Source organism: Vicia villosa, linkage group LG3 (assembly GCF_029867415.1).
Source record: "Vicia villosa cultivar HV-30 ecotype Madison, WI linkage group LG3, Vvil1.0, whole genome shotgun sequence".
In the NCBI taxonomy this organism is placed as follows: domain Eukaryota; kingdom Viridiplantae; phylum Streptophyta; class Magnoliopsida; order Fabales; family Fabaceae; genus Vicia; species Vicia villosa.
Genome location: NC_081182.1, coordinates 41370201 through 41397608, shown reverse-complemented (window position 1 = coordinate 41397608; position 27408 = coordinate 41370201). Strand labels below are relative to the sequence as shown.

The 27408-nt window shown below is 33.2% G+C and overlaps 1 protein-coding gene and 1 pseudogene across 2 annotated transcripts; one reads left to right on the top strand and one right to left on the bottom strand.

Moving 5' to 3' along the window:
• The first annotated feature begins 4592 nt into the window (after nt 1–4592).
• LOC131661128 (zinc finger CCCH domain-containing protein 38-like) lies at nt 4593–13616 on the top strand (annotated as a pseudogene).
• Nucleotides 13617–22668: 9052 nt separating this feature from the next.
• On the bottom strand, nt 22669–26589 carry LOC131661127 (cell wall / vacuolar inhibitor of fructosidase 2). 2 transcript variants are annotated; one of them, XM_058930555.1, is made up of 2 exons: nt 25992–26589; nt 22669–22835 (listed from the first exon to the last, which is right to left on the bottom strand). In XM_058930555.1, exon 1 carries the CDS (start codon nt 26532–26534, stop codon nt 25992–25994), a length of 543 nt encoding a protein of 180 aa, XP_058786538.1. In that variant the 5' UTR covers nt 26535–26589; the 3' UTR covers nt 22669–22835. The 2 variants fall into 2 exon arrangements, with proteins under 2 accessions (XP_058786538.1, XP_058786539.1); XM_058930556.1 differs by lacking the exon at nt 22669–22835 and adding an exon at nt 24070–24084.
• Between the last annotated feature and the right edge of the window lie 819 nt (nt 26590–27408).

Below are 27408 nucleotides of genomic sequence, written 5' to 3'. Positions count from 1 at the left end.
GGGATTTTTTGGGATAGTCGAATCGCAACCTGCAAGTTGCAGAGTTTTTGGAAAATTCGCAGGGGTAAGCGGTTACCACCTGGGGGAAATCGGTTACCACGTGCAAAAAATATTTTATGGGAGAAAATTGTGAGGGAGTAACCAGTTACCATAAGTGGGTAACCAGGTATCGAGTGGCTTGGCATAATAGAGTTTTCTGAAAATAGTAGTAATTGATTACCATAAGTGAGTAATCGGTTACTGCAGACAAAAAATAAATAGACGTGTGAGCTTTGGTTACAGTAGTGTAACCGGTTATCACTAAAGGTTAACAGATTACCACTGAAACTGATAATTTTTGAAAACTTTGAAAAATCATAACTTTTGACTTGAGTTTCCGTTTGACGCGCTGTTCGAACCTACAGAAAGATAAAAATATTTTCTATCTAATCAGAATAAATTAGAAACATTATGAGTAAATTTTATGGAAGTTTATATTATTCGTGTATTTCAATACAATGCAGAATTGTGAATATGATGATGTAATTGATGAGATTTCATGATGTGTTGATGTTGCGACGATGTATGAATAGTGATGTGCAAATGGAGGCCTATGTTGGCGTATTCTTTTGATGTGTGTCATGTTATTGCATAAGTTGTTGAAAAATATTAATGTTGCATGCATATTCATAAGCGACGATGTAGCCTTAATGACAAATAGCGATGTGGCCTACATGGCAAAAGGTGATATGGCCTTATATGGAAAAAGCGACGTGTTATATAGCACATGCATATAGTCAATGAAGTCGGTCTCATGGCATTTGTAATGTTGTTGGTGAATAAGATGTGATTTATATGATTGTTAGGTGTGATGGTTGAAATTGTGATATGTATTGGTGTTGATGTATGAAGTATGAATATTATAATTATGTATGCCATGCTTTATCTATTCATTATCATATTTTCGTTTATATTATTATTATATCTCGCCCCTTCTGTTTGAATGTTGCCTCTACGTGGGTAACACGCAGGTGACAAGGATTAGAGTTGCTTGAGGTATGGAGTGTGCCTCGTATTGTGTAGTTGAGTTGGGTCTTGCTTTGATACGTAAAACCGAGAATGAACGCTTATTTTGTTATATTCAGTATATGAGTTGTTTTGCAAGATTGTGAGAGTATTGTAAACTCTCTTTTATTTATTTTGATGTTGGTTTTAAAGTTGTTGGAGATGATGACTTATATATTTTGATTTGTTTCCGTTTCATTGATAAAGTGAAGTTGAACACCATGATGATTGTAATGTCGGTTCATCCGAAAAGTGTGTTATATATCAATTTGTTAAATATTTGAGCAAATTCTATGATGTTGATGATGTGACGTCCTATTTGACGTTGATTGAAATTTTTAATTACTCTGATTTTTATTTAATTATTGATGGGGAGATAAGGTGATACATTCTCCACCACCACCAGTTCTCAAAATCTTGAGTTTTTGACCACTTTATCTTTCGAGCATAAATTTAAACTTGGCAAATACATTGATTATTTCACTTTTCTTCTTGATCAGATAAGCCCACAGTTTTTGACTGAAATCATATATGAATGTGACAAAGTATCTATTATCTCCATTTGAATCCACCAAGATTGGACCACATACATCAAAGTATATGACTTCAAGGATTGTCTTCAACTTGCTTCTTGCATCCCTGCTGAAGCTATTCTAATGCTGCTTTGCCTACACACATTTCTCACATACCTCATTTGGAATGTCAATTTCTTGTAATTCTGAAACCATATTTCTTCTTTTTAAATCTATGATGTCTTTAAAGTTGAGATGTCCAAGTTGATAGTGCCGTATCCATTCATCTTTGCTAGCTACAGTTGCAAGCACTTGTGCTCCATCACACTAAGTTCAATCTTGAAGGTTTTGTTTTGAGACATTGGAGCCTTCAAGATTAACCTTCCACTTGAGTCGACAACTCTCGTTTTCTTGTCTTCAATTGATACTTTGTAGTTCTTTTCGACCAATTGCCCAATGTTGAGCAAATTTCTCGTAATGCCCGGTATGTACAACAAATTGGAAACTACTGACCTTTTGCCATCTTTCCTTATAATCATAACATCACCAATACCCTCAGCTGCTAGAGTATTGTCATTTGCAAATATCACAATGTTCTTCATTTTTAGGGCTTTCTGTTGACAAACCAATATTTTCTTTCAAACATGTGTGATGAGCATTTTGAGTCCAAATACCATTGGTCCTTGAATCTCTCTTCATCTCTAGTTGTGACCATCGACGTTATTTCTTCTTCTTTATGTTTTGCAAACATTGCATCACTTTCTTGATTCTTATGCTTTTCTGAACAATCTCTAGAATAATGACCATACTTCTGACAATTGAAACACTGGATGTGACTTTTGTTAGGTTTTTAACCACCACCTCTTCCTCTACCTGTAACACCACCTCTTTGGTCGCTTTGGTATGAGGGTTTTCTCTGATTCGACCAAGTTTCTTCTTACTGATTTCGACCAGTCGAATTATTGTAGTCTCCTCTATCTTTATTTTCATTCCAACTTCCTTTGTCTTTCTTTTCTTTTGCTGATTGAGCCTACAGAGCTACATCACTCCTCGACTTGCCTGCAACACTTTCAGCCATTATTTGTTCATGAGATTCGAGCGTCCATTGAAGCTTTTCCTTTATCAATTTCTACAAATCTTTCGACTCTTTTATGGCTACCACCATGCGTTCGAACTTTGGAGCCAATGACTTCAAGATCTTTGCAACAACTGATCTTGATGTTAACACTTTTCCACATACCTTGATTTAATTCACCAGTTTCGTAACCCTAATGGAAAAACCAGTTATACTTTCACATTCTTCCATCTGAAGCAATTCATATGTTCTCTTTGTGAGTTTGTAACCTCATCTTTTTCACCTTTTCTGCACCTCTAAAAAACTTTTCAAGAATCTTCCAGACTTCTTTTGCAGATTCTACATCACTCAGCTTTTTAAAATTATCGGGATCAACACATTGATAAATTATAAAGAGTGTTTTATAACTCTTCTTCTTCTTCTTCTTCAATTTTTTGTGTTCAACCTTTTCTTCATCCGTTGTGTTTTCTGCAAGGGGTGTTACTCATTCTTTCACAAGATCCTAAGGATCTCGATAACAGAAAACTACCTTCATCTGCTTGCACCAATTCTCATTATTCTGACCCTTTAGAATTGGAAGACTCGTAAAAAAAGATCATTCAGATGATTCACTGCCATCGTGATTTTCTCCTAAAAATCGCTCATCCAGTGCTCTAGATACCATATGTTGGAATTAAACCCAAAACTTTGACTAATTCCTTTTCGGTACACAATGACAATGAAAGAAACAAGAAAGAAATTTTGGAAAGAAGAGTGAATTAGGGTTTGAAAGAAAACGAGAGGAGGAAGAAGAATATTTTCTGTAGAGTTTCTCTCTGCCCACAAACTGTGGAAAATCTTATTCACTCTACAACTACAAAATTATATGAATGCAAGTGTATTAAAAAAAATAGGGCTTACTCCCTCTATTTATAATTTTTGGTTGCTTTTTCCCTAAGTCAAAACTCAATACTACAAAAGTCCAAAATACCTAATTCTGCTAACACCACAAAATTAAACCTAAGTCAAAATACCTGTCGAGGCAACTCCTTCGCCATTTCGACATACACTAGGCTAGACTATTTCGACACAACCTTCTTTCGGTCGAGCAACCTGCTTCAACACAAGGAATTACAATCTCAACAAATTCCACTATCCACTTGTAGGTATAGGTGGCAAACGGATATGCCCGATCCATTTAGGTGCGCCTCGTAAAAGTCCGCAAAAAAAGGGCAGAGTGGGGAGAACATCGTAGGGTGTGTGGGCTTAAAACCTTGACCTACCCAATAAAATGAGGGTGGATGGAGAAGGCCCGCGGACTATGCGCAATTTTAACCTAAATTTTTTAAAAACTTATGTTAATGCTCGTGTCCATAAAAGCTAGTGTCCAACAGATGCAACATATTAGAGTAGGCATGCCTAAAACCCTAATTTAGTCTACAAAAAATTATAAACAAAATAAACATGTCCAATAAGCCGGACCCGTTTTATCACCCTTACTTGTAAGGGGTGCGTTTATATTAAGAGCAAAAGTTTGTATAAAATTAGCCTAACATATTCAACGAGACTAAGTCTATAAACTTGTTTTAATACGCACCAACAAAATTCAATCAAATATGATTAGAGGAGGTTACTCTCAAAGGTAAAAGAGCTAGGGATTTAAATATTACTATTACTTTTAATAATAATAATAATAATAATAATAATAATAATAATAATAATAATAATAATAATAATACTCCTCTCCGTTTCTTTTTAATTGTCTCTTAAATTTTTTGCGCATATCAGTAAAATTAATAATTTTAACTTCTTTTTAAGTACTAATTATTTTTTATCTATAATACCCTTGATTATTTATTAATTCATTTAACTTTCTCTCTTTTCAATGTATAATTAGGGACAATTTTGACAAATAGACAATTAATTAATTCTTTAAAGTATAAATAAATAAAGTAAGTAAAAATTGTAACAAGAGGAAACAAGAAAAAAGCAAAGTTAAAGTGGACGAAACAGGAACGAATCTACGTTGCTCTCTCTCTGCTCAAAGCTTCGACCTGACAAATTTCCGCGCCCACCTCTAGGGTTTCTGTCTCCACTCGCCACCCACTCTTCATCACTCACTTGTGAGTTTTCTCTCAACCTTACTATGCTTCTACTCTTCTATGTCTTATCTAGGGTTTACTGTATCTCTCTTAATTTCAATTTCGAGCTTCTTTTGAAACCTAATTTACTTTATCGTTAATTGCTTTTGACGCGTATCTGCTTGAATCTTGAATGGCTATTCGAATTTATTGCTTGTGTATCGATTTGTACCGTTACCTATGTCATTTATGCGGAAGATTACTGCGTATAGTTACGATTTTCTCCATAGCAATTACTGAAAGGGGATTTTGGAGTCATGAAAATGAGGTGCCGTTGAAATTGCATCCGCTGCGAATTCTTAGAACTTCTCTTCTTCTGATCCGCCGTCGTGCTTTAATACATTATCAACATTATTTTTTAACCCAAAGAACTCCTTCATTCTTTAGGTTTTCATCGATAAAACTAACTGCGTAATCCAGATGCTAAGACATTAGTTAGTAGGTAGTTAGTTCCATAGTTGGGTCGGGGGTCCCTTCCTATGTGATTTAGTTCTATGTATCTCAGTAAGAGTACGTTATTCCAAGTGCTAATATGAGATACAATTTTTCTGCAGTAATTTCATGTGATCAATGCGTGGAGGTGTTACCAAGTTCGATCAAAGTAGCTGACATAAATGTTTCAAATGGCATTTGATCTTCCTCAAAAGCAATATTGGATATTTAACTCGTTAGTCGATTTGATATTGGATAGTTTTGGAAGGGAGAAGGCTTCCATATATTCCAAGATAGCTGAATAAAACTCTGGCTAGTTCAATGACATTGACAGGCAATGATGTGTCGTGTTATCTTATTAAGTTTTACCAGACACATTAGTGCCCTATACACATCAAGAAAATTGTTGGAGGAAATCAATGCAAAACACGCTGTAGCTTTGATATGAATTTAAGTGGCCAGTTGTTGAATGTTTTGAAGGCCGTATGAGATGATTCGAATCCTAGGAGTTATACAAATGCTGAACAAGTGCTGTCACATCACAAATATAGATCTTTCATTGTTTGAAGAATAATCGTAGGCTTTGGAAGATCTAGACTTGTGTATTTGTCTGATCGATGATTGGAAGCATCTTTGCGCAAATAAACTGACATCAATTTGCTGACTTGGCATATCCTCTCCTTAATATGACTACATCAACTAGTTACATATGACTAGGAGGAGTTTCTATCTGATTTCAGGCTTGCGAGCTAGTTCTGCTGCTAAATTATGCATTCATTAAGAAATGCTTAGGTTGAGTTTGATGTATCATATGAGGAAAATATGATTGAGAGCAAACACTATTAGAGATGTTTGGTATTATGACCAAAGCTTGTTATCCCAATTCAACCTGACAAAACTATCTTCTCATGAGCCAATTATATGACCTTATAGGATTACTCTTTCAGCCTTGGTTTTTGTTTATCAAACATTTGCCATTGCTGTGCTACTCAGATCCTCTTTCCATGTTAATCTGGTATTGTCAATGAATTATACATACTCGACTTCTCCCATTGGCTGTAATAAGGCTCTTTGGAAGTTTTTTTCATTGCTTTATACCTCAGTTGAGATTTCATTTGCTTGAGGACGTTGAGAAAAAAATGATAACTTGGTGATATAGAGACCGTTCCACGTGTTCCAGGGATCAAAGATGAGGAAAGATGTGTCTCAGAATTTGGGTTGGGCCTTACTCATTCCTACAAAACCGGCTTGTAGGCTGAGGATTTCCTCCACCTATAAATAGGGGTGTTCATGGGTTGGATAAACCCAATAAATCCAGTAAAACCCACCCAAACCGATCCAAAAAAGTGGGTTGGGTCGGGTTATTGGGTGAATACGGTTTTCAAAAATGAAAACCCATTCAAAATAATTGGGTTATGGGTAAACCCACACCCAACCCACAAAACCCATGGGTTATTGAGTGACTATATTTTTTCTCTTTTTTTATAATTTGACAAGTGATGACTTTGATGTTTTTAATTTTGCTTGCTTCAATTTCAACTTTTTGAACATCTTTTATTTAGTAAGTAATGATTTTTACTTATTTAGGATGCCACATTTTGATTATTTTGATGCTAATTCTAATAAATTGCAAGTATTTTATGTAATTCTAAGTTTTACTGTAATGTAACTTTGGTTCTTACAAATATATGTTTATAATAAATTTCACTATACATTTTGACATTTGATATTTAAAAAAATAGCAGTAATATGTTAAACTATTTATTAAGAAAAAATGTAACATATCATTAATAATTATATAAGGAAAAATAATATTGGGTAACCCATTACCCAACCCAATCCAACCCACAAATTTGTGGGTTTACCCAAACCAACCCAATGATATTGTGGGTGGTTATTTTTCCTCACCCAAACCAGTGTACCATATACGGGTTGGGTTATGGTTTTGGCTAAATTCAACCCAAACCGACCCATGAACACCCCTACCTATAAACACAACACAAGCCATTTCTCCAAGCAATGTGGGACTAAATCCACCCCTTCAAAGCCAACACCATGAAGGTGTTAGGGGTTGCAATGAAGACAAACCAAAGTGCCGCAATTAAGCAACTAGAGGCGGACCCCGCAATTAAGGTGGAAATTTCAACACACCCCCTCACCCTTGGGCTTCAAAGAGCCCGAAGCGTGGATGATGTGGGAAGCCCAACAATGAATCTAGGATAGACTCTGATATCATCTCAGAATTTGGGTTGAGCCTAACTCATCCCTACAAAATCGGCTTGTAGGGTGAAAATTGCCCCCACTTATAAACACAACACATGCCATATCTCTAATAAGCAATGTGAGACTAAATCCCCCCTTCAAAGTCAACACAATGAAGGTGTTAGGGGCTGCAGTGAAGGCAAGCCAAAGTGCCACAATTAAGGCGACTAAGGGGCGGACCGCAATTAAGGCGGAAATTCCAACAATATGGGTAAACGGGACAGAAATATAAAGTTTCACTCTAAGCTGTTTTATTGGAGGTCATGCCTAGACATGTTATTTTATGTTCTTTTACTACCTTGGCTAAAGTATAGACTCATTTTTCTGTGGAAGGAGGATTTCTTCCGCTGCTATGGAGAATGGAGGGCAACCTTCTCCATCCTCTTGATATATTTAATTCTAACGAAATTAGCAGTTTTGTTATAATAAATATATTTGTATTTGATAGAAAAATCAAGAGAGATTGAATCACTGTCGGCGAAAAAATTTATTAAAAAGAAAGTAAAGTAAGATCAAAGCTCAGCTGAAAAGGTGAAAGAAATTCCACACCCCTCCTCCTCATGACTAACCATCATGTTTAGAAACTCCCCACCAATATATTTTCTTACAAACTTTCTTGCAACAAGTATTAATCCCCACCTATCTGGAAGAATAAACTTGCAAAAGCATTTTGGGCTTAATATTAAATCTGTGTCTATGGTCTACACTTTTTTTTTTTAAAATTTTCGTAACAATGACCAAACACTCTTTCAGCGTGACCTTATATTTTTTCTTTTTTGTTGTTGGGCAATATGCCCTTACGCATTCTATCCTCTTTATTGATTGGTTTTATCATGGTAGAATTTTTAGATGACTCTTTATAAATCTGTTCCGACTCTTTATAAATCTGTTTTGACTCTTATGGTGTTGTGTTCAGTCTTGCTTTGAATGAAATTTTCTACCTCCAAATTTTAGACTTTATTTCAGACCTTCGGTGAAGGTGGAAAGTAGGAAGGGTAAATGAAAGGTTGGATTTTTAATTCTCTTTTTACACCGGAGAGAAGGTGGATAATCAATGCATTAAAAACTAATTTTAATTCTCTTGCATAGTAGGAACAAAATTCACGGAATAAAATTATTTATTGACGCTTGTGGTGTATTCCTTCCTAGTTTTCCTTGTATCTTATAGTCATGTATGCAAGAATTAGTTGAATGAGGATGGGTTTCAGGTTTCTGGTGATTCATTATATTGTTGTTGTTAGTTCAGAACACACTGCATTATTCAAAGACAAGCACTTTTGTTGACATGAGTGGAAGTGATAGAAAGCGCTCTTCAAAGTGGGATTTGAGTGATGAGCCCAAATTCACATCCAGTAGCAAACAAATACGGTCTGGGCGGTCCTCTGCAGATGTTGCTGGTAGCAATAGTTCAAAATGGGCTTATTCAGAAGGGAATGAAAAATTAAGACCTGTTATGAGATATTCATCAAAGGAATATTTTTCTGGCGATAGATGTTCAAATGAGGAGGATGCTATGATTAAAGACCATAGAATGTTGGATACAAGAAGAGAATGGGACAATGATGGAAGTTACGAGGAATGGAAACAAAAAAGACACAGTCAATCTCCTAAAAATACTTGGAACAGGTCAGTCTGATTTTATTTTTTGAATATTGATATTGATGGAAGCTTTATATACATTTTTTTTCGTTTTTTTACTGACGATTTATTCTTCCAGCATGACTTTAGACCGATTTTGTTGTGTATATTTTAAAAGAATGAGATTACAAGGAAATACACACACATACTATATTAATGGGCTTATGGGCCCAATACCTCATATCTAGTAGTCTAACAGTTATATCTTGACTAAAATGGCAGTTTTATCTTCTGGAACAATGATCAGAAGGTGGAGTTTTAAAGACGCAATTTACCATTTATCTATTTTAACATGTTATGCTTTATTTTGGAGGATGCTTCCCATGTCTGTATTTGTGTCAAAGAAATTTTTTCTTAACGAGTATTTGCTTTGATTTTGAGTACATTCTTGAACTCAGTTTAGATTTTTGTGAAGGTATTAATTGTTTTCGAGTGATGTCATCATTTCCACTATTGAATGTTATTGAAGATATTGCTGATGATATTATGGCCATTGTTATAATATTTCTTGATGCTGTTTTTTTTTTTTTGTTTTAACTCTGTCTTCCCTTGAATTTTGGTTATTGTCAGAAGCAGTCGGAGCCGTAGCCGGAGCCGTAGCCCTCCTCGTGGTTTTAGACGGGATTCAGGAATTGATGATAGAAAAAGGATGAGGGCTGGAGGATCAACACGACCATGCAGAGATTTTGCTGTTGGTAATTGCAGAAGAGGTAGTCTTTGCAATTTTCTGCATCATGATAACCAAAATCATGAGGATAGTTGGGAAGTTAAGCACAGGGAAGATGGAGCCCCCCGATACTCTTCTACCCATGAGAGCAGCGACCATTCTTTTAAGAATGGTAGATCTAATAAAGCTTGTATAAATTTTGCAAAAGGCAGCTGTAGAATGGGAGCATCTTGCAAGTATGTGCATGATAGCGATTCTGATGGATATGGTCAGGTTTCTATGGATGAATTCACTAGAGAAAGGGAAGATGGAGGAGCTCCCAGATATTTTGCTACCCATGAGAGAGAGGACCGTTCTCGTCCTCTTAAGAGTGGTAGATCTAATGAAGTTTGTATAAATTTTGCAAAAGGAGGAAGGTGTAGAATGGGAACATCTTGCAAGTTTGTGCATGATAACGACTCTGATGGATATGGCAAAGTATTTATGGATGAATTCACTAGAGAAAGGGAAATTGACAGAAGGCACAGAGATAATTCTTTTGAGCAGAGTGGTGGGCATGTGCCTAGCCGTACTAGTGATACTCCTTGCAAATTCTTTGCTAGTGGAAATTGTCGAAATGGTAAACATTGTAGGTTTTCTCACGATAGGCAAGCATTTAAGAGCCCTATTAGAAGATTAAGGGATGATAGATGGGCAAGAAATGCGGGTGGAGATCATCAAATGGATAGACGAAAGTTGAGCGATTCCATTAGTCCAAATAGAAGGCTAAGAGATGATAGGCGGGGTTCAGATGGCGACATGGCTGATTCATATAGAGTCGGGGATAGTCCAAAGCGGAATGATACAATTTCTGTCTCTGATACAGAAAAGCTGATGGAGAATAAAAGTGGAAATGTAGGTGCCACAGAGCCAGGATTTACTTCTTTGCCTATGACAGATGAATGGGGGCAGGGTTTTGATAAGAGCAGGCTGCATGGTAAACCACCAATTTCAAATGATAAAAAGGAAGTCAATCGCTTTACAGCAGGAAGTACTGGTGCCAACATGCACGGTTCCCAGTCATTAGGCACAACGGACATTTGGCCAGGTGATGCAGAAATGTCTCCTGATTGGAATTATAAGACAGGGTCTTCTAGTCATATGGAAGAAGATGCACAGAATAAGCATGGTATAAGCCAGGGTGATACGTATTTAGCCATCTCTGAACAGAACACAATACGACTTGCTCCAGGTAAGCACATGCTTGATGTTCCTCTAACTGTGCAGCCCTTATAAATTTAACCCAAAATTTAACAAGTATAATGTTGTTTAATTGAAATGCGATGATAAATGTGAAAAATAGTTTTTGTAGATTCTCACACAGACCTAATACTTTCTACTGGGGTTTTTCTAGGACAAAGCGTCAACCAGAATGCACAGAATGTTAATCCCTTGCATACTTCCATCAGCCATGCAGTTGGGCAAAGTCAAGTGGATGTTCGGACTTTTCCTTCAAGAGAAGGAACTGTTGGTGCTACCCACAGCCAAGAAGTATCTACTGAAAAAGTACTCTGTGGAACCAAATATCATGGATTCGGGCTTATCACAAGTTGGTTCAATAAATCCTCCAACTCAGAATGCGGTAAGCAATGAACAGCTTGCCCAACTCACGGATCTCTCAGCCTCTCTGGCTCATATCCTTGGATCAGGTCAGCAGCTGCCGCAGCTATACGCTGCCTTAAATTCTCACGAATTAAAGGTCAGTCCTTCCCAAGCAAATACTCAAGTTCCTGCAATGCCTGTTTCGGTCACATGCATCAAGCCAGATCCTGCCGTTGGGCTCCCAAAGCAGTATGATCCAATGAATGGTAGTAATGAGCAAAAGAATGCTGATGCAAGTGGCGTGCTCCCAACCATTTCTCCAAGTAAAAATATTGCCAAAGTAGAAATTCTTTCACAGTTGTCTAATTTAGGAAAACCAAATTATGGTGATTCTATTAAGGGTGCCTCCTCAGAACCTATCAAGAGTGATAATCTAACCCGTTTGCAGCCTGGTCATAACACAGTGGTTGATAAAAATGAAGAGGTAGCTAAGGAAAGGAAAAATTCTCAAGACGGTCATAAAATTACAAAAGAAAATGGTCCACAAAACATGGACCAAGATGGTAAACCTGATGATGTCAAACAAACAAAGGATATGAAAGGGATTCGTGCATTTAAATTTGCACTGGCTGAGTTTGTTAAGGAGCTTTTGAAACCAGCATGGAAAGAAGGTCAAATAAATAAAGACAATTATAAAACAATTGTGAAGAAAGTTGTTGATAAAGTATCGAGTACCATGCAGGAGGCCAACATTCCTCAGACACAAGAGAAAATTGACCAATATTTGTCATTTTCAAAGCCAAAGGTTAACAAACTTGTACAGGTCAGTTAGTGGTGGTAACTTATTACCGTTTTGTTTTTGAAGAATTCCAAGTCATGTCCATTTTCTTTTTAAATATGAAGGCGGATTTAGATTAAACTCTGTAAGTCATTGCATTTGTTGAAAGCTTAATCTTTATGTTAGATATCTTATATTGTTGAAAAAAATATGGTCCTGTTTATATAATTTAACGTGTGAAAAATACTTGTAAAAGAATTAGTAAGGAGGGTGTACCAAATAGAGGATCACCCAAATTTAAAAGAAGAGGGAGACCAAAGAAAACTATAGGTCAATCCATTAAATGATACTGATTTAATTGACAAATACACAAACTTGATTTATTACATGGCGTTGTTTGACCCATGCATCAAGCTTACAGGTAAAGGGGGTTGCTGCTGCTGTTTGCTAATAAATTTACCAATTTCTTAGTTCTTTGTTTGACTGCTGTTAAGAGTCCCACATCATGCCTGATATATTATTGTTTAGTGGGAGCAATTCTTGCATTACAAGTCGGTTTTATAAGGTTGTGTTTGGCCCAATCACAATTTTAAGATGATATCAGAGTCTGATTCAAGCTTTTTTAGACCATCTTCTATTAAGTTCTATTATCGGACCACCCACATAGTTTTGGACGTGAGAGCAATCTTCACATTACAAGCCGATTTTATTAGATTATGTTAAGTTCAACTACAATTCTAAGAACTGTAATTGATTTGGAAAGTTTAGATATGTATATTTGTAATGTCTCATTGTATTTTGCCATTAGAGATACATGTTAGCTTCTGCATTTACATTGCGTTCAGAAATTTTCTTGTCTACGGTTTGAAACTATGACTATTGATTTGTTGTTGCCTTTCCATCTTGTCATATAATCCGCATCTCTTTTATTGCAGGCCTATGTGGAAAAGGTTCAGAAGGGTTAGCGGTGTTATAGGAATTTGGCTGCCAAATTTACTTGGTGTTTATTCTCTTCAATTTGCACTCTTCCTTCGCACATCTGGAATTGTTTTGCCCTTTGTTCGCTTACCCTTTTCCATATCTTTGCATCTCTTGCAAACATCTAAGAGATTTCTGTATTGGCTTTAGTTTTTCCTGATTTTTGTGGGATAAATGTCTGGTATTTGGGCCGCCATCAGTTTGTAGCTTTAATGTTAGGCAATTTCTATGCGGTTTTTCTTTTCAAAATTAGTTTCCATTGTAATAATAGTGTAGACACCTGTTTTTGTTTTTCTTTCCCAAGACATGGCACCAAAAGATGACCAGGCTTTTAGATTCTTTCAAGCTTGGGTGCTTTGTGTGTCCTCCAAACGGCAGTCTTAATTGTCAATTGTCTGTCTGGTTGTGTGGCAGTCGGTCTATTTAGTATTTATAACCATTACATCCATAATTTCGTCCAGTTGTAATTTTACTCAAACTTAACGTGTTACAATAGAATTGATTTAAAATTTGACGATTTTATGTTTAATACTTCTAAGTGTGTTTGGTTCTGCTGTTGAATTGATTATGTAAAATTGATTCTAGCTAAAAGAGTTGAAGGTAAAGTCATTTTATGTTTGAACAAATTTATGTAGAAGTGAGTTGAATAGTAAATTTTAATGTAAAAATCACGTTTTAACTTAAAAATTACAAATTCTAGAGTAGAATCAATTTTGGTGGGAATCAATTTTATTTTTGAAGAATCAAACACTATAAAGTATGTGCTTAATTTTGCGGTGACGAGAATTGATTTTAAATAATTGATTATGCTAAAAATGTGTTAGATGTAGGTGAATTTCAATATAAAAATCACGCGTAAATTAAAAAAATTATAAATTCTAGCTCGAAGCAGAATCAATTCTACTTTTGATGGCAAAGTGTCTAAAGAGTATGGAGCTTTAATTGTGTAGGACCACATTGTGTTAATTTGCTTTCTATCTATCATATATGCATTTGTGTTACGCGGAGTGCTTTCTTGCAAGCATGATGTTGAAGTATGTGACAAGATTCATAGGTGCTTTAATGCTCATATGAAGGCACCATGGATCTATTTGCTTCCATGTATAATAAAGATGCGATCCAAGATGGCAAGGCTTATGAATAGTAAGGATGCAAGTCAACCAATAAATGTTTAGTTTTGATGATGATAACGCTTAAAAACAAGCAACTGTAGAAGATAGCTCAAGTATGCATAAGATGTTTGATCAAGCTATTCTCTCGAATCAAACAAGACATGATTAAAAGTAATTTTTTAAAGTCTATTTTTTTATATATTTGACATTTTAAATTTATATTTTTTAAATAAAAAATAAAGTTATAAGATTGAAATTTATACAATGTTGATTTTATTTGTATAATTATTTTTAGAAATATTTTGCACACTTGAGAATATAAATTATCAATTAAAATTGTTAGATTAAAAGAAAATATAGGGCTAAGATTTGGAGCAAATCTTTAAACCTACTATTAAAATCTCATATATAATCAAATTGACTCATGAACCTACCAAGTCAAACTATGTATAGTTCAAGTGCAGCTCATTTAGTTAACGAACTTAGTTTTTAACTCATATTCAACTCATTTGATTCATGGACTCAATTCAATAATTTAATTATCGAACTGAGTTCCGAACTATTTTCGAGTTGGCTTAGTTCATTGTCAGTCCTAACAACGACTCTCTATCTAAATCTTTCATTTTGGGTCTCAACAAATGATTATTTGCATTGCCTAATAGATTAGTCTAAACCTTTCATGTATGAGTTTGAAGCATTTTTAGAGAAAAAGATGAAATCTGAATAAAAAGGGTGTGAAAAGCAGTATGTTAAGGCCAAATTTCAACCGAAGACCAAAAAAAAAACCAAGGAGGCTGAAATCAAAGGAGCTAATTGATTATCCTAATTGATTAGATGATCCCGTCGTTTCAAATTTCAAATCAAATCAGATTTATATCTTCGCCTCCAAGCAAAAAAAAATAGAGCATTGATGAAGAACAGTCAAGATCTTCAAAATCATCATTACCTAATCGATTAAGACATAAAAATAGTTAATTAGATGAATTGCTTTGGAAATATTTGGTTCAAATATTTCCTGGGCTAAATCTTCAAGAATTTTGTGGAGTTTTCACATGCTCAAACCGTTAGAAGGAACACTATAAATAGACAACCTTATTCATTTTCTCTTCTTGTTGTGTTTTGTGTGAGTTCTACTGTGCACCATAAATATCATTACCTATGCCTATGACAAGAAGCCTTAAATCTATACATTCTTCTTCAAGAAAATTGTTCGTGGAAGGTTTAACCTCAAGAATTCAAGAAAAGAATGGAATTCCAACCGTTAGGTAAACTAATATGCTGTCATGGAAGCAAATTTTCTCAACAACTTCAAACCGTATGTTCACATCTGCCAAAGGCTGCTAAGATAATTCTTCACAAAGTATTGGATTGAGTGTTCTCAAATATTGTAATAGATTTATACTCCTATCTAAAGATTTAAGATCTATCCTTGAAGTCATCCATAAAAGGAGTAGAAATTGACATTCATAGAAATCAATTCAGAAGGATGTTTGAGCTACCCTTCTATGGGGTATCCTATACCTACGACGGGCTTACAAAGTTCAAAACATTCAAACTTTCCACTACCATCATATAGTTTTTCATGAATCCCATGGAGTATAGGAAACTTCCTATCAAAGTAATCTACTCGAAGGCAGAGATTTGTGTGGCCCACTATCTTATCACAAGGATACTCCTTCCAAGGTAAGGCAATCTTGGGTTGATCATTAGGGAAGATGTGGTCCTCTCATGGATACTAACGTAACAATTTCAAACATATTCGGTTGATAGAATGATTCTCCATATGATATATTGCAAGCAAAATCGATCAACAAGATTACCATATGGAGCTTTGATCACCAAAACATTACTTGTTGTTGGAATATACACTATGGAAGAATCATTGGTTTGATCCACTCCAGGATCAACTATTCCTCACTTAGTAGCATGATTATTCTCATTTTTTTAGGACAACTAAGAAACTAATAAAGTATGAAGACGAAGTTGTAGCCCAACTAGCTGCAATAAATGACACAACTTTCAACACCCTTTTGGAAATCACTCAACGACATGCTCCGCCCATTCATAATTTAGAAAAGGACATGACTATCATCAAGAGAAACACCTCAAGAGATGATGATATAAATGATAATGAATAGTATTACTTATGTGCCCTTTAGCTTTTAAGTGTGTTTAAATTTATGTCTTTCCCACTTTCTAAAACTATTTCAATTCCTTCATTTTCATACTTTATATAATTTAAGTTAGTATTTTGATTAATGAAGTAATGATTTTTTCCTTCTTAGTAAAATACATTTGATATATGTGAACTATGTGATTGCATATAAAAAATTATGTCTAACATCTTTACCCCGCCTTTTTAATTATGACAAGTAGGAAAGTATACTCTTAACTCTCTACTCATGTGAGAGGGAGTTTAACCACTCCAAATTTTTATCTATTCATTTTCTCTTTTACTACCTACCTTAGATATGCGTTATCATAATCAAAAATGGGGACAATGTGGATCTATTTGTCTGGAGTTATAGTCAAGATGTGATCTAAGATGGAAAAGCGGATGAAAGTCAACCGGTAGCTGCTCAGTTTTGATGATGACATCACTTGAAATCAACCAACTGCTGAAGATAGCTCAAATGGTCAAAGATGCACAAGTTGATTAGTCAAGATATCCTCATGAATCAAGCTAGACATTTGCTTAAAATCAACACTACATCCAACGAATCTCAAGTGAAGATTTAGGGTTTACGATCACCAATTATTTAGTCTTTCACGCTCTTTGATAATGGTTACTAACATGGAGATATCTCAAGTCTCATCAAGAATAATCAAGGCTCTCGTGTGATGCAGAAATCAAAGATAATGACACCAAGACTTGAAGTTTCAAAGTGTGAAAGAGAGAGAGAGACAGAGAGAGAGAGAGAGTGTGTGTGTGTGTGTGTGTGTGTGTGTGAAAGCTCGCTTGATCGTGTTCGTTTGAATGATTAATGTCTTGTAAATACAAAAGGGTATTTACGGAAGTATTATGGCTAAATCACACACACTAATACATTGAGAAGTCTCTCGATTTTTAATTAAAATCTAAAAAATGTTTTTGAGGCCTAGCCAGTTGATTAGGGGAGTGTCTGCTTGATTAGGAAACATTTTCTAAATTGTATAATCGATTAAATTTATATACTAATCGATTAAATGATGCCTAATCGAGTGTATAATGGATTATAACCATATTTTAATGATTGATAACGACTCTCTATCTAAACCTTCCATTTTGGGCCACAATAAAAATTTATTTGCACTGCCTAATTGATTTGCCTAATTGACTAGGTCATTAATTTGGCCAATAAATTGGTTCTAAATTTACACCATATCTTGGCCTATAAATATATAGATCCTTTATCAATTCAAAACATTCAAAAAATGTGAAAAACCTCACATTTCATTTCTCTCATAACCTCTCTAAACCTTTCATACTTTTCTTACTTATTTTAGCCATAATGTTTTATGAGTTTTCTTGAGTCTGAATGAGGATATTATCCGGGGTTAGGGTATAATTGTAAATTTACCAAAAGTATATTTTTATCTTGAGTAAATAATCCTTTCTTAGGAAGTTATTATTATGGTTAGAAACTAAACCATTTAAAAAAATCTTATTTATGTTTGGGGGATTAGTCTTAGTCTCCGTTTGTTTCGTGAGCTCTGCCATTGAAAAATCTCTCTTTTGGTTGTGAAGACCAACCAGTAAAAATCTCCACAACCGTTCTCGAAGTCAACCCGAATTAAAAGCTTTACTGGTTCGAGATCGGCGTGGTGTAAAATATCACTTGGTTTATGAGTTTAGCCAGATAAAAAAACCCAGTAGGCTCGAGATCATCCTGGTATAAATCTAGATTCGGTTCATGGTAAGACAGTGTAAAACTCCAATTCAGTTTGGAGTATAGCCAAATCAAAACTTTAGTTCAGTTCGAGATCAGCCTGTGCAAAATCTCTATTTGTTGTGAAGACTAACCGCTTCAAGGTGTGTTGATTATTTGGTGTGAAGAACAACCACTTTATCCCCTATGCATTGTTTGGTTAGAAGTAAGCTTCAAATTTCATTTCATTTCATTGTATAAGGGGCTTTCCATACATAACCTTCTAAAATCCCAAAAAAACAGTGGATACTCTCAAGAAAAAGTCTTGGGGACATAATTAGGTTTTCTTGGCCTAACTTATATAATTTATGGTGTTATCTCTCTTATCTTATTTATTTATTTATTTTTGAGTTATTTACTTTGATGTTTGATGTTCTGTTGCATTTTTTTACTGTTTTCATAAAATATTTTCAAACTCTGCTTTATCAAATAATTTTGTTTTAAATCAATCATTTTCAAACCTTCACAATTCACCCCCTCTTGTGTATAAAGCAACATGTCCAACAGGTTCGAGTTAGGCAAGTTTGTGTTGATTTTAAATCTATGAAGAAAGGATATAGATCAATGACTAAATATGTGATTTGGGTTAAATCCATTTCCAATTCGTTACTTTCTTTTGGAGACTCTATCTCAAAATAATATCAGATTGATTCCTTCCTCGATGGATTACTAGAGGATTCAAACACTCTTTGATGTTGAAGGATTCCTCTATGTTAAAGAATCCTAACTTGACAAGTTCAGGAAATAATTGGCTATCTCTAGTGTGACTGCTAAGGTGGTTCACACAAATCAATAAATAGGTGCGCGTGAAAGCTATGCACGAAATCGAGGCAGGGGACACATGACTTATCATAAAGGTTGTGGTAGAGGCTTTTCCTTTTTCAGTTAATATACCTACTTGTCAATTGTGTGGGAAATATAGCCATGTTGTTGCTGAATATTGGCATAGGTTTGATGAATCCTTCACACCTACACGAGCTCAATCCAATTTGACAAAATTTTAAGGCACTTCCAATGACAAACATGAGTCATCAAGCTTTGACTCTCATGCCATATCTATGATGGCCACATATCATGGGTATTCTCTACACGAGGAGAATGAAAAACAAGCCTAGTTTATTGACCCAGGTGTCTAAAACATAGTCAAAATCATAATTCTTTTAAAAAAATAGTATTTTAAAAATGATTTTTTTTATGAAAAGCTATTTGAAGTAGCTTTGAATTTAAGTGATTTTTTGAAATTTTGATATTAAAAAAAAGTTATACTAAAATAATGAAATACTAAAATAACGTTTTAAGAATAACTATTTAAGCCAATTTTTCATTTGAATTTTTTTATAAAATTTTGATTTTTAAACAACAATAACAATATGCAACACTATAAAAATCTTTTTAAAAAAGCTGACACAAACTGACACTATATTTTTTAAAAAAATTATATGCAATATTCAAAAATACAAACCGGAAGATCACAACACTCTCCACAAGTTCCATGACTCTTTCAATTAGCTCACATACTGAATAGCTACCATTGTCTTCGTCTCAATCTCTTATGATCATTTAATATCTTTAAGTTTTGTTATTGATTTTGTTCAGGGCCTTTTTACAAGGACCATAAAAAAGATCCAAGATCGAATGACGAGATATAAGACACACTTCTCTGCTCCCCGTTCTTTGTCTCCTTCTTTAGAAAGGAGTTATTTTTTGTAATTGATATAAAATTGCTCCCTATTTAAAAAATCACTTAAATTAAATGCTCCTTCAAGCTCTAACTTTTCCCATATCATATAATTCGGCCTTAACCCCTTCTTGAGCATCCATCATTTCAATCAATGTTCCATGCTTCCTACCTCCATTGCCACTTTCGTGAATAAATTAATGAACTTTCTTAAGGTTTCCTTCTTTCTTTATGTAGCATCGGTGAAATATCCCAAAGAATTAAAGCAATCAGTTAATCGTCTCATAACAAATTAAAACAAAAGTCAACATGAGGTATGTTGCTTTGACAACTCACACATGATAACAATGAAACAAGAATTATTGTGTATATAGACATTTGGACAAAGTAAACTAAAAATGAATAAGCGATAGAGAATTAATAAAACATAACCTCAATTATGGAATAAAGTATAACATCAAAGTTTTGCTTCAATGGAGCCTTTGAACAAAAAGTTAAGTTGTGTAGAGAAAATAAAATTGCTCAAGTCTAAATTGTAGAGAATGAATGAGAGATACAACTCATGTTTTATAGTGATTAAATAGACTCTAATTTATCAGTTTATAATAGCTAGAAAACCAAACAACCAATAAACAAAACAGCAGAAAAACGAAATCTTGCAAGAGTCACTAGAGCCATTACCACCAAACCATAATACCCATTACGGACTGACTATGCTCAAGAACAATTGTTAGTTTGAATAATTGTTGGTTTCTTTGTTAGCTTAAGAACAAAACACACAAAACAAAACAAAAAACAACATAAATTATATTTTATAATGCCAGCTACACCAATCATGTATTAATCATGACATTGTAAAAACGAAGATTACAAGTCAAGTTCTAAAAGAAATAAAATCTATTGAAAAGACACTTTGTGTTAGATAAGAACCAATAATTGAATCTAAACTAGTAATAAACCCGTGCATACGCATAGGTTCGGTTTGGTTACACGAATTTGGATATATAATTTATTTTAACTAAATTTTTTTTAAAAAAAATTAGATAAATAATTGATTATTTCGTATATAAAAATATTTAGATCAATAATAGAGTTTTTCCCGTATATTATTTTTGAATTAAAAATATTTAATCATAAATATCATTTCTCGTATATAAAAATATTTAGATCAATAATAGATTTTTTTTCGTATACAGACTTCATTTTTGTTTAGGTATCATTTACAAAAATATTTGGATAAATAGTAAATTTCGTATATAAAAATATTTAGATCAATAATAAATTTTTTCCCGTATACCATTTTTGAATAAAAAATATTTGGGTCATAAATACCATTTCTCGTAAATAATAGATTTTTTTTCCGTATACAAATATTATTTTTGTTTAGGTATCATTTACAAAAATATTTGGATCAATATTAAATTTTTGTATATTAAAATTTTTAGATCAATAATATATTTTTTACCGTATACCTTTTTTGGATCAAAAATATTAGATCATAAATATCATTTTTCGTATATAAAAATATTTAGGTCAATAATAGATTTTTTTACGTATACAGACTTCATTTTTGTTTAGGTATCATTTACAAAAATATTTGGATCAATAATAAATTTAGTATATAAAAATATTTATATCAATAGTAGATTTTTTCCCGTATACCATTTTTGAATAAAAAATATTTGGATCATAAATAACATTTTTCGTAAATAATAATACAAATATTATTTTTATTTAGGTATCATTTACAAAAATATTTGGATCAATATTAAATTTTCGTATAAAAAATATTTAGAATAATAATAGATTTTTTCCCGTATACCATTTTTGGATCAAAAATATTTGATCATAAATACAATTTCTCGTATATAAAAATATTTAGATCAATAATAAAATTTTCTCCCGTATATCATTTTGGAATAAAAATATTTGGATCATAAATACCATTTTTTTTGTAAATAATAGATTTTTTCCAAATACAAATATTATGTTTGTTTAGGTGTCATTTACAAAAATATTTGGATCAATATCAAATTTTCGTATATAAAAATATTTAGAATTTTTTGGCCTATTCCATTTATGAATAAAAAATATTTGGATCATAAATAACATTTTTCGTATATAAAAATGTTTAGATCAATAATAGATTTTTTCCCATATACAAACTTCATTTTTGTTTAGGTATCATTTACAAAAATATTTGGATCAATAGTAAATTTTGTATATAAAAATATTTAGATCAATAGTAGATTTTTTTCCCGTATATCATTTTTGAATAAAAAATATTTGGATCATAAATACCATTTTTTATAAATAATAGATTTTTTCCATATACAAATATTATTTTTATTTAGGTATCATTTACAAAAATATTTGGATCAATATTAAATTTTTATATATAAAAATATTTAGATTAATAATAGATTTTTTGAATAAATTTTTTCCGTATATCTTTTTTGACTAAAAAATATTTCGATCTTAAATATCATTTCTCGTATATAAAAAAAAATCAATAAAATTTTTTTTTTTTGTGGAAGAAAGAAGTGAAAAAGTGATGAAAGATAAAAAAATAGAAAATTGAGAGAGATTTAATAAGTTTGATAAAATATAAGAGTTGTATTATTTTAATAATAAAATTAAGAATTTTATGATGCAAAGACCAAAAAACCACAATTTTAATGTGGTGGCAAAAAATCAAATAAGGTATTTTTGACTTTTCCACGACCATTAATTTATAGATATTTTTCTAACCCTAGGATTTACTTTCCTGTAAAAATGTCAGTTTTATCATACAAAGACACACAATCTTTATTCATATTCATCAACATTCAGCGTGATTTCAAATTTGGGAAAATTTAATAGTCTTTATTCAAAATGAAATAGCACACACATCATCTAATGCAAATAAAAATAAGAAAACATGTAAAAAGTCAAAGAAATAGAGAGAGACCACATATTTATGAACATGGAGGAAAGTGCCCCTAGAGACATGGAAGTTTGAAAAGAGTCTGCAGTCCAATTATCATTGCTCCTCAGCTTTTCTTCGTGTCCTATAAAATAAACAAAAATAAAAAATAAAATCAGAAGAAAAAAAATTAATGAGTTGCCTCCCACCTAACACTTATTTTAGGTTATTAGTTTGACTATTCTTTCTTCATTAATCATAATGTTTTATCCTTCATACGTATATCTTCAATTGTGCACACGACTACTCTTTGAAGATATCCATCCATTTTTTAGATTTTTACTTTCTTTTTCTTTAGTTTTTTCTATGATTGGTGAGGTAAAGTTTTATAAGAGGGTTTATACCTAAGATCAAATGGTAAAGTTTTCAGCTTCACCTTCAATATTGCTTCGTGTGTTAAACGTTATGTTTTTATAATCTTCAAGCTTTGATCTTTGAGCATTAGGACTCTCATCTAATACTTTATTGTATGTGTAACACCCTAAATATTCTCCGCGTATTTTATAATAATTATCAAAGTAAAAATTAACACATAAACATTTAGGATATCACAATTCAACAAAACCTGCTCATATAATCGGATATGTAACACTTGCGATTTCAAAAATTATTAAAATAACCCTAATAATAAAACATGTCTGAAACTTCAACTTTTATTGCAGCGGAAAAACATCAATAACGTGACAGTTTGATAATTCAAAGCATCATGTTTTTAAAATACATATAACAATAACAATTCAACGAGATTCCAAATAGTCATTCACAAGCATAAATAACATAAACACGTTCCATTTCCCTCGTGTTACACATAATAGGAAGACTCCATCTTCCACTCACTTCAACGCCGAACTACTCTTGAGTATATGCACGTTACCCACGTAGAGATAACATTCAAACAGAAGGGGTGACATGTCATGAGTATATAAAGGAATGCATAATAACGAGTGAGCAATAAATTATTATAAGCACAACATACATTCCACACCACAACACCGCACAAATGTCATGCAATGAGACTCAAACACTTGACTCAATGCACGGGGTACCAATATGTGAACTCTTAAGTTCACCGCTCCGATCCCTCTAAGATCGAAGCTCACCAAATGGACCTCCATCCAAAATCTTTACCGAGTAATGCTTCACTAATCCATCACCATAAGAATTAACTACTTACACTAAATCCGCACAATGGGATTGAGGCTCACCAAACACGAACCTCTGTTCAACACTATGAATGCATGCAACATATATATGCATACGACACAACCACACGCACAAAGAGCTTCACCATTAGTCAATGTACCTCGCACTACTGGCTACCATGCACCAACAACCTGCTAATATATGCAACAACAACAACGCAATGATATAGTAAGCAATAACAATGCATTTGTACACGTTCCACTAAATAACATAAACACCCTATACATCAATTACATGCCCACACATCAAATAAGTTAAATTCTAGTATATAAACTAATTTTAAGTTAAAGTACTTTACACCAGCTTTCCAACGCTTTAAACGGTTCGTCAATCAGATACTCGCATATCAAGATGTGAATTTTTAAGGATATCCAAAAAATAAACAGTTTCAGAGTAACCGATTACTTCAGATGAAGTAACCCGTTACTTCACTGTAACCACACCACTATTTGCAATTCCTGCTCAAGATAACTGGCTACTTCAAATGAAGTAACTAGTTACTTTGCAGTAACATGCCCAAAATCCCATTTTTTTTAATGAAGTAACCGGATACTTCAATTCTGGTAACCGGTTACTTAAGCTACATAATCACTTTTTTGCTACTTTTTGACACTAAAAATTTCTTTTTCTCAATACCCAACCATATTCAACTCTCACAAAATGCACATTCAAGGTTATAAATTTCAGATCCTATTCAAGATTCTAGATATCAAGGTTCTTTCAAAAAGTGTTCTGATTAAAAAAATTCTAATTGTGCAACAATTCAAATCGGTGGCGTAAAGTTAAAAAACTGTTCAATTGTGACATTTCGTACCATATTCTTTTGAAAATGTTTGGAGTGATACTTCAATTTTGGAAATGGTTTAAAAGCGTCGCCTATTTATTTTAGGCCGCGGTTTTAAAGTTTCGCCGGAACAAGCTTTGGAAAAGTATTCCGGTATAATAATTTCTTTACCGGAACACTTTCAAAAGGTGTTATGGTATGACATTTTTGTGTATCAAATCTCAAAACATAAATGATGGAAAAATAATAAATAAATGAAATAAATTAATTATTTATATGAGGGTATTTTGGTCAAATTATTTTTAATATAGGGATAGAAGAATAAATGTAGGGGGTAAGGAATAAAATTTTCTCTCAACCACCACAAGTAAATCACTATTGAATTTGAAAGGAGGAAGGAATTAAGCTACCATTCTCCAATAACGGCGTTATTACTCTTATGCTTCTAAAAAAAAATGTGTTTAGTGAAAATTTCATGGAAATACTGGGTTTTTTCTAAAATTACCAGAAAAAAATCTACACTACTGAAAATTTAAGTATATTTCAAAATTTCTAGTAGAATAAATCTTTATTTTTTATTTTAAAAAATTATACAGGAAATTTCGTTCTTGCACACCCTCCCAAATTTATTCATGAGTATTTTTGAAATAATTGAAAATGGAAAGTGTCAGGTATAATTTAGGAGACAATATGACAATGGTAAAAAAAATATCTCTATGCAGAGCCCACAGATACATCATACCCCACAACTTCCACCAATCACTCGACACCATGATTCTATCTAGAGGATTAGCAACGCCTATGTTGGGTTGAAATCGACTGAAACGCCTTTCCTAAAGGAAATATCAATAAGTTCCATATGGGACTCAAAACATGTGTGTAGTATACTGCAAAGGATCATAATCATCTTAACTAGTTAAAGGCTTTCTGGATTTTTACTATGCATGTGGCTTGGACACAAGAAGACCCCTTAGTGGCTCTCACTTCATAGTGTTAAACAATACATTTACTAAAATTGTCACTTTCAGCAAATTCAAACATTGCATGGCTTTAGTAAGAACCATTGTTGATCAATGATCATATAACAAAATATTAAATATTCCAACTAGCCTTATACTAATAAAACATGGGCATAATCCCCATTTTTAATTAATTACAATCAACACATAAAAATAAATATATAGTAGAAAAATGCAAAAATAGAACATGATTTTACATTACAAAATAGTAGTAGTAAAAAGTGCATGAACCTACCTACAAATTAATGAGATTATCAATGATCCCCATAGCCACATCACATATATGCTTCAAACCTTTTTCTCTCCTAGCAAGCTCAGAAGGGTAAACCAAATCAGGAGCCCTTTTGAATGCATTATGACAAGCATTTGGATAATCTTTAGCTGCAGTGATGTGTATGTAAGCATAATCATATTCTTCATCAGCCAAATCTTGCACTGAGGCTTGGAGAGAATCACCAGCATAAGAGTACTTATCTGCACACTCTTTGAGGACTCTTTGTAAGGTAGTGTTGTAGGTAGGTGTGAGAGATTTGGAAGACAAGTATGAAGAAGTGGAAGTGGCATTTGTCATTCCAATTCCAAGCATGATCAAAGCTAAGCCCTTTGTGTCTGCGTTTGGACTGGTAGGGTTGGATTTGAGAGAAGAGAAACATAGGTTGTAGTACTTGGTGTTCTTGCAAGTGCTTTTGATTAAAGTGGTGTCTCCATTCACAAATGTATAGTGTGCTAAGAAGAGGAGGAGGAGGAGAAAATGTGAGAAGTTGATCTTAGAAGCCATTATGAAGATAAGAAAATTTTAGGGGTAAGTTAGTATATAGAAAGTTGAGGCAATAAAGTCAAGAAGGGGATGATTTTTTTTACTTTAGATTTTATTTTTTATATTAACGATTTTGTTGATGACTAATTTTTGTTAGAGAACTTGTTTGACTTTTTTTTTTTATCTGTGATCGACTAATTTAAGAGATCAATTCTATCGTTCATTAACAAAAGATTTATTTAAAGTGATAACAAAATTTTATATGAACCGACTCAAAATAAAAATATTTAACATTTATTAGGATTTAAACTTGTGACATCTAGAAAAACACATTCAAGATCTAAGTTTTTATCAAAAGGTAAAGTAGATTATTGATATCTTATTTATATTTGCTTTGTTGTAACACATAAAAAGATATTGAATGTTGTACCTTAGTCTATAAGGTAATGATGGGACCTTAAATTCATGTAAGGAAAAGTAGCGTGTTGATCAAGGCTCACGTGACACTCTGTTCATGAAAGAATCTCTACTCCTAGAAGTAAAGGACATTATTATCTTATGTTATATGATATGATTTTGTAGGGGACTACTTAATTGAAATATAAAAAATGAGTTGTTTTTTCTTGTTGGATTTATTACATAGTGAGCGATTCAGGGCTTTATTTGGAAGATAGCAAGTCATGTACTCATTAGGCTTTGGTTGTCTACTAGTATAAAAACATCGGCAACAAGGGTCACGGGTCATAAACCAACAAGAATATCGAACATGTTCTGTAACGTGACTATGGCAAAGGGAAAAGACAGCATACTTATTTGGACAGTTCATACTAGACAATAGGAGCATTAACCTAACCTCCCATTATTGGGTCCTTCTAGATCATATAGGCGTAAAAAG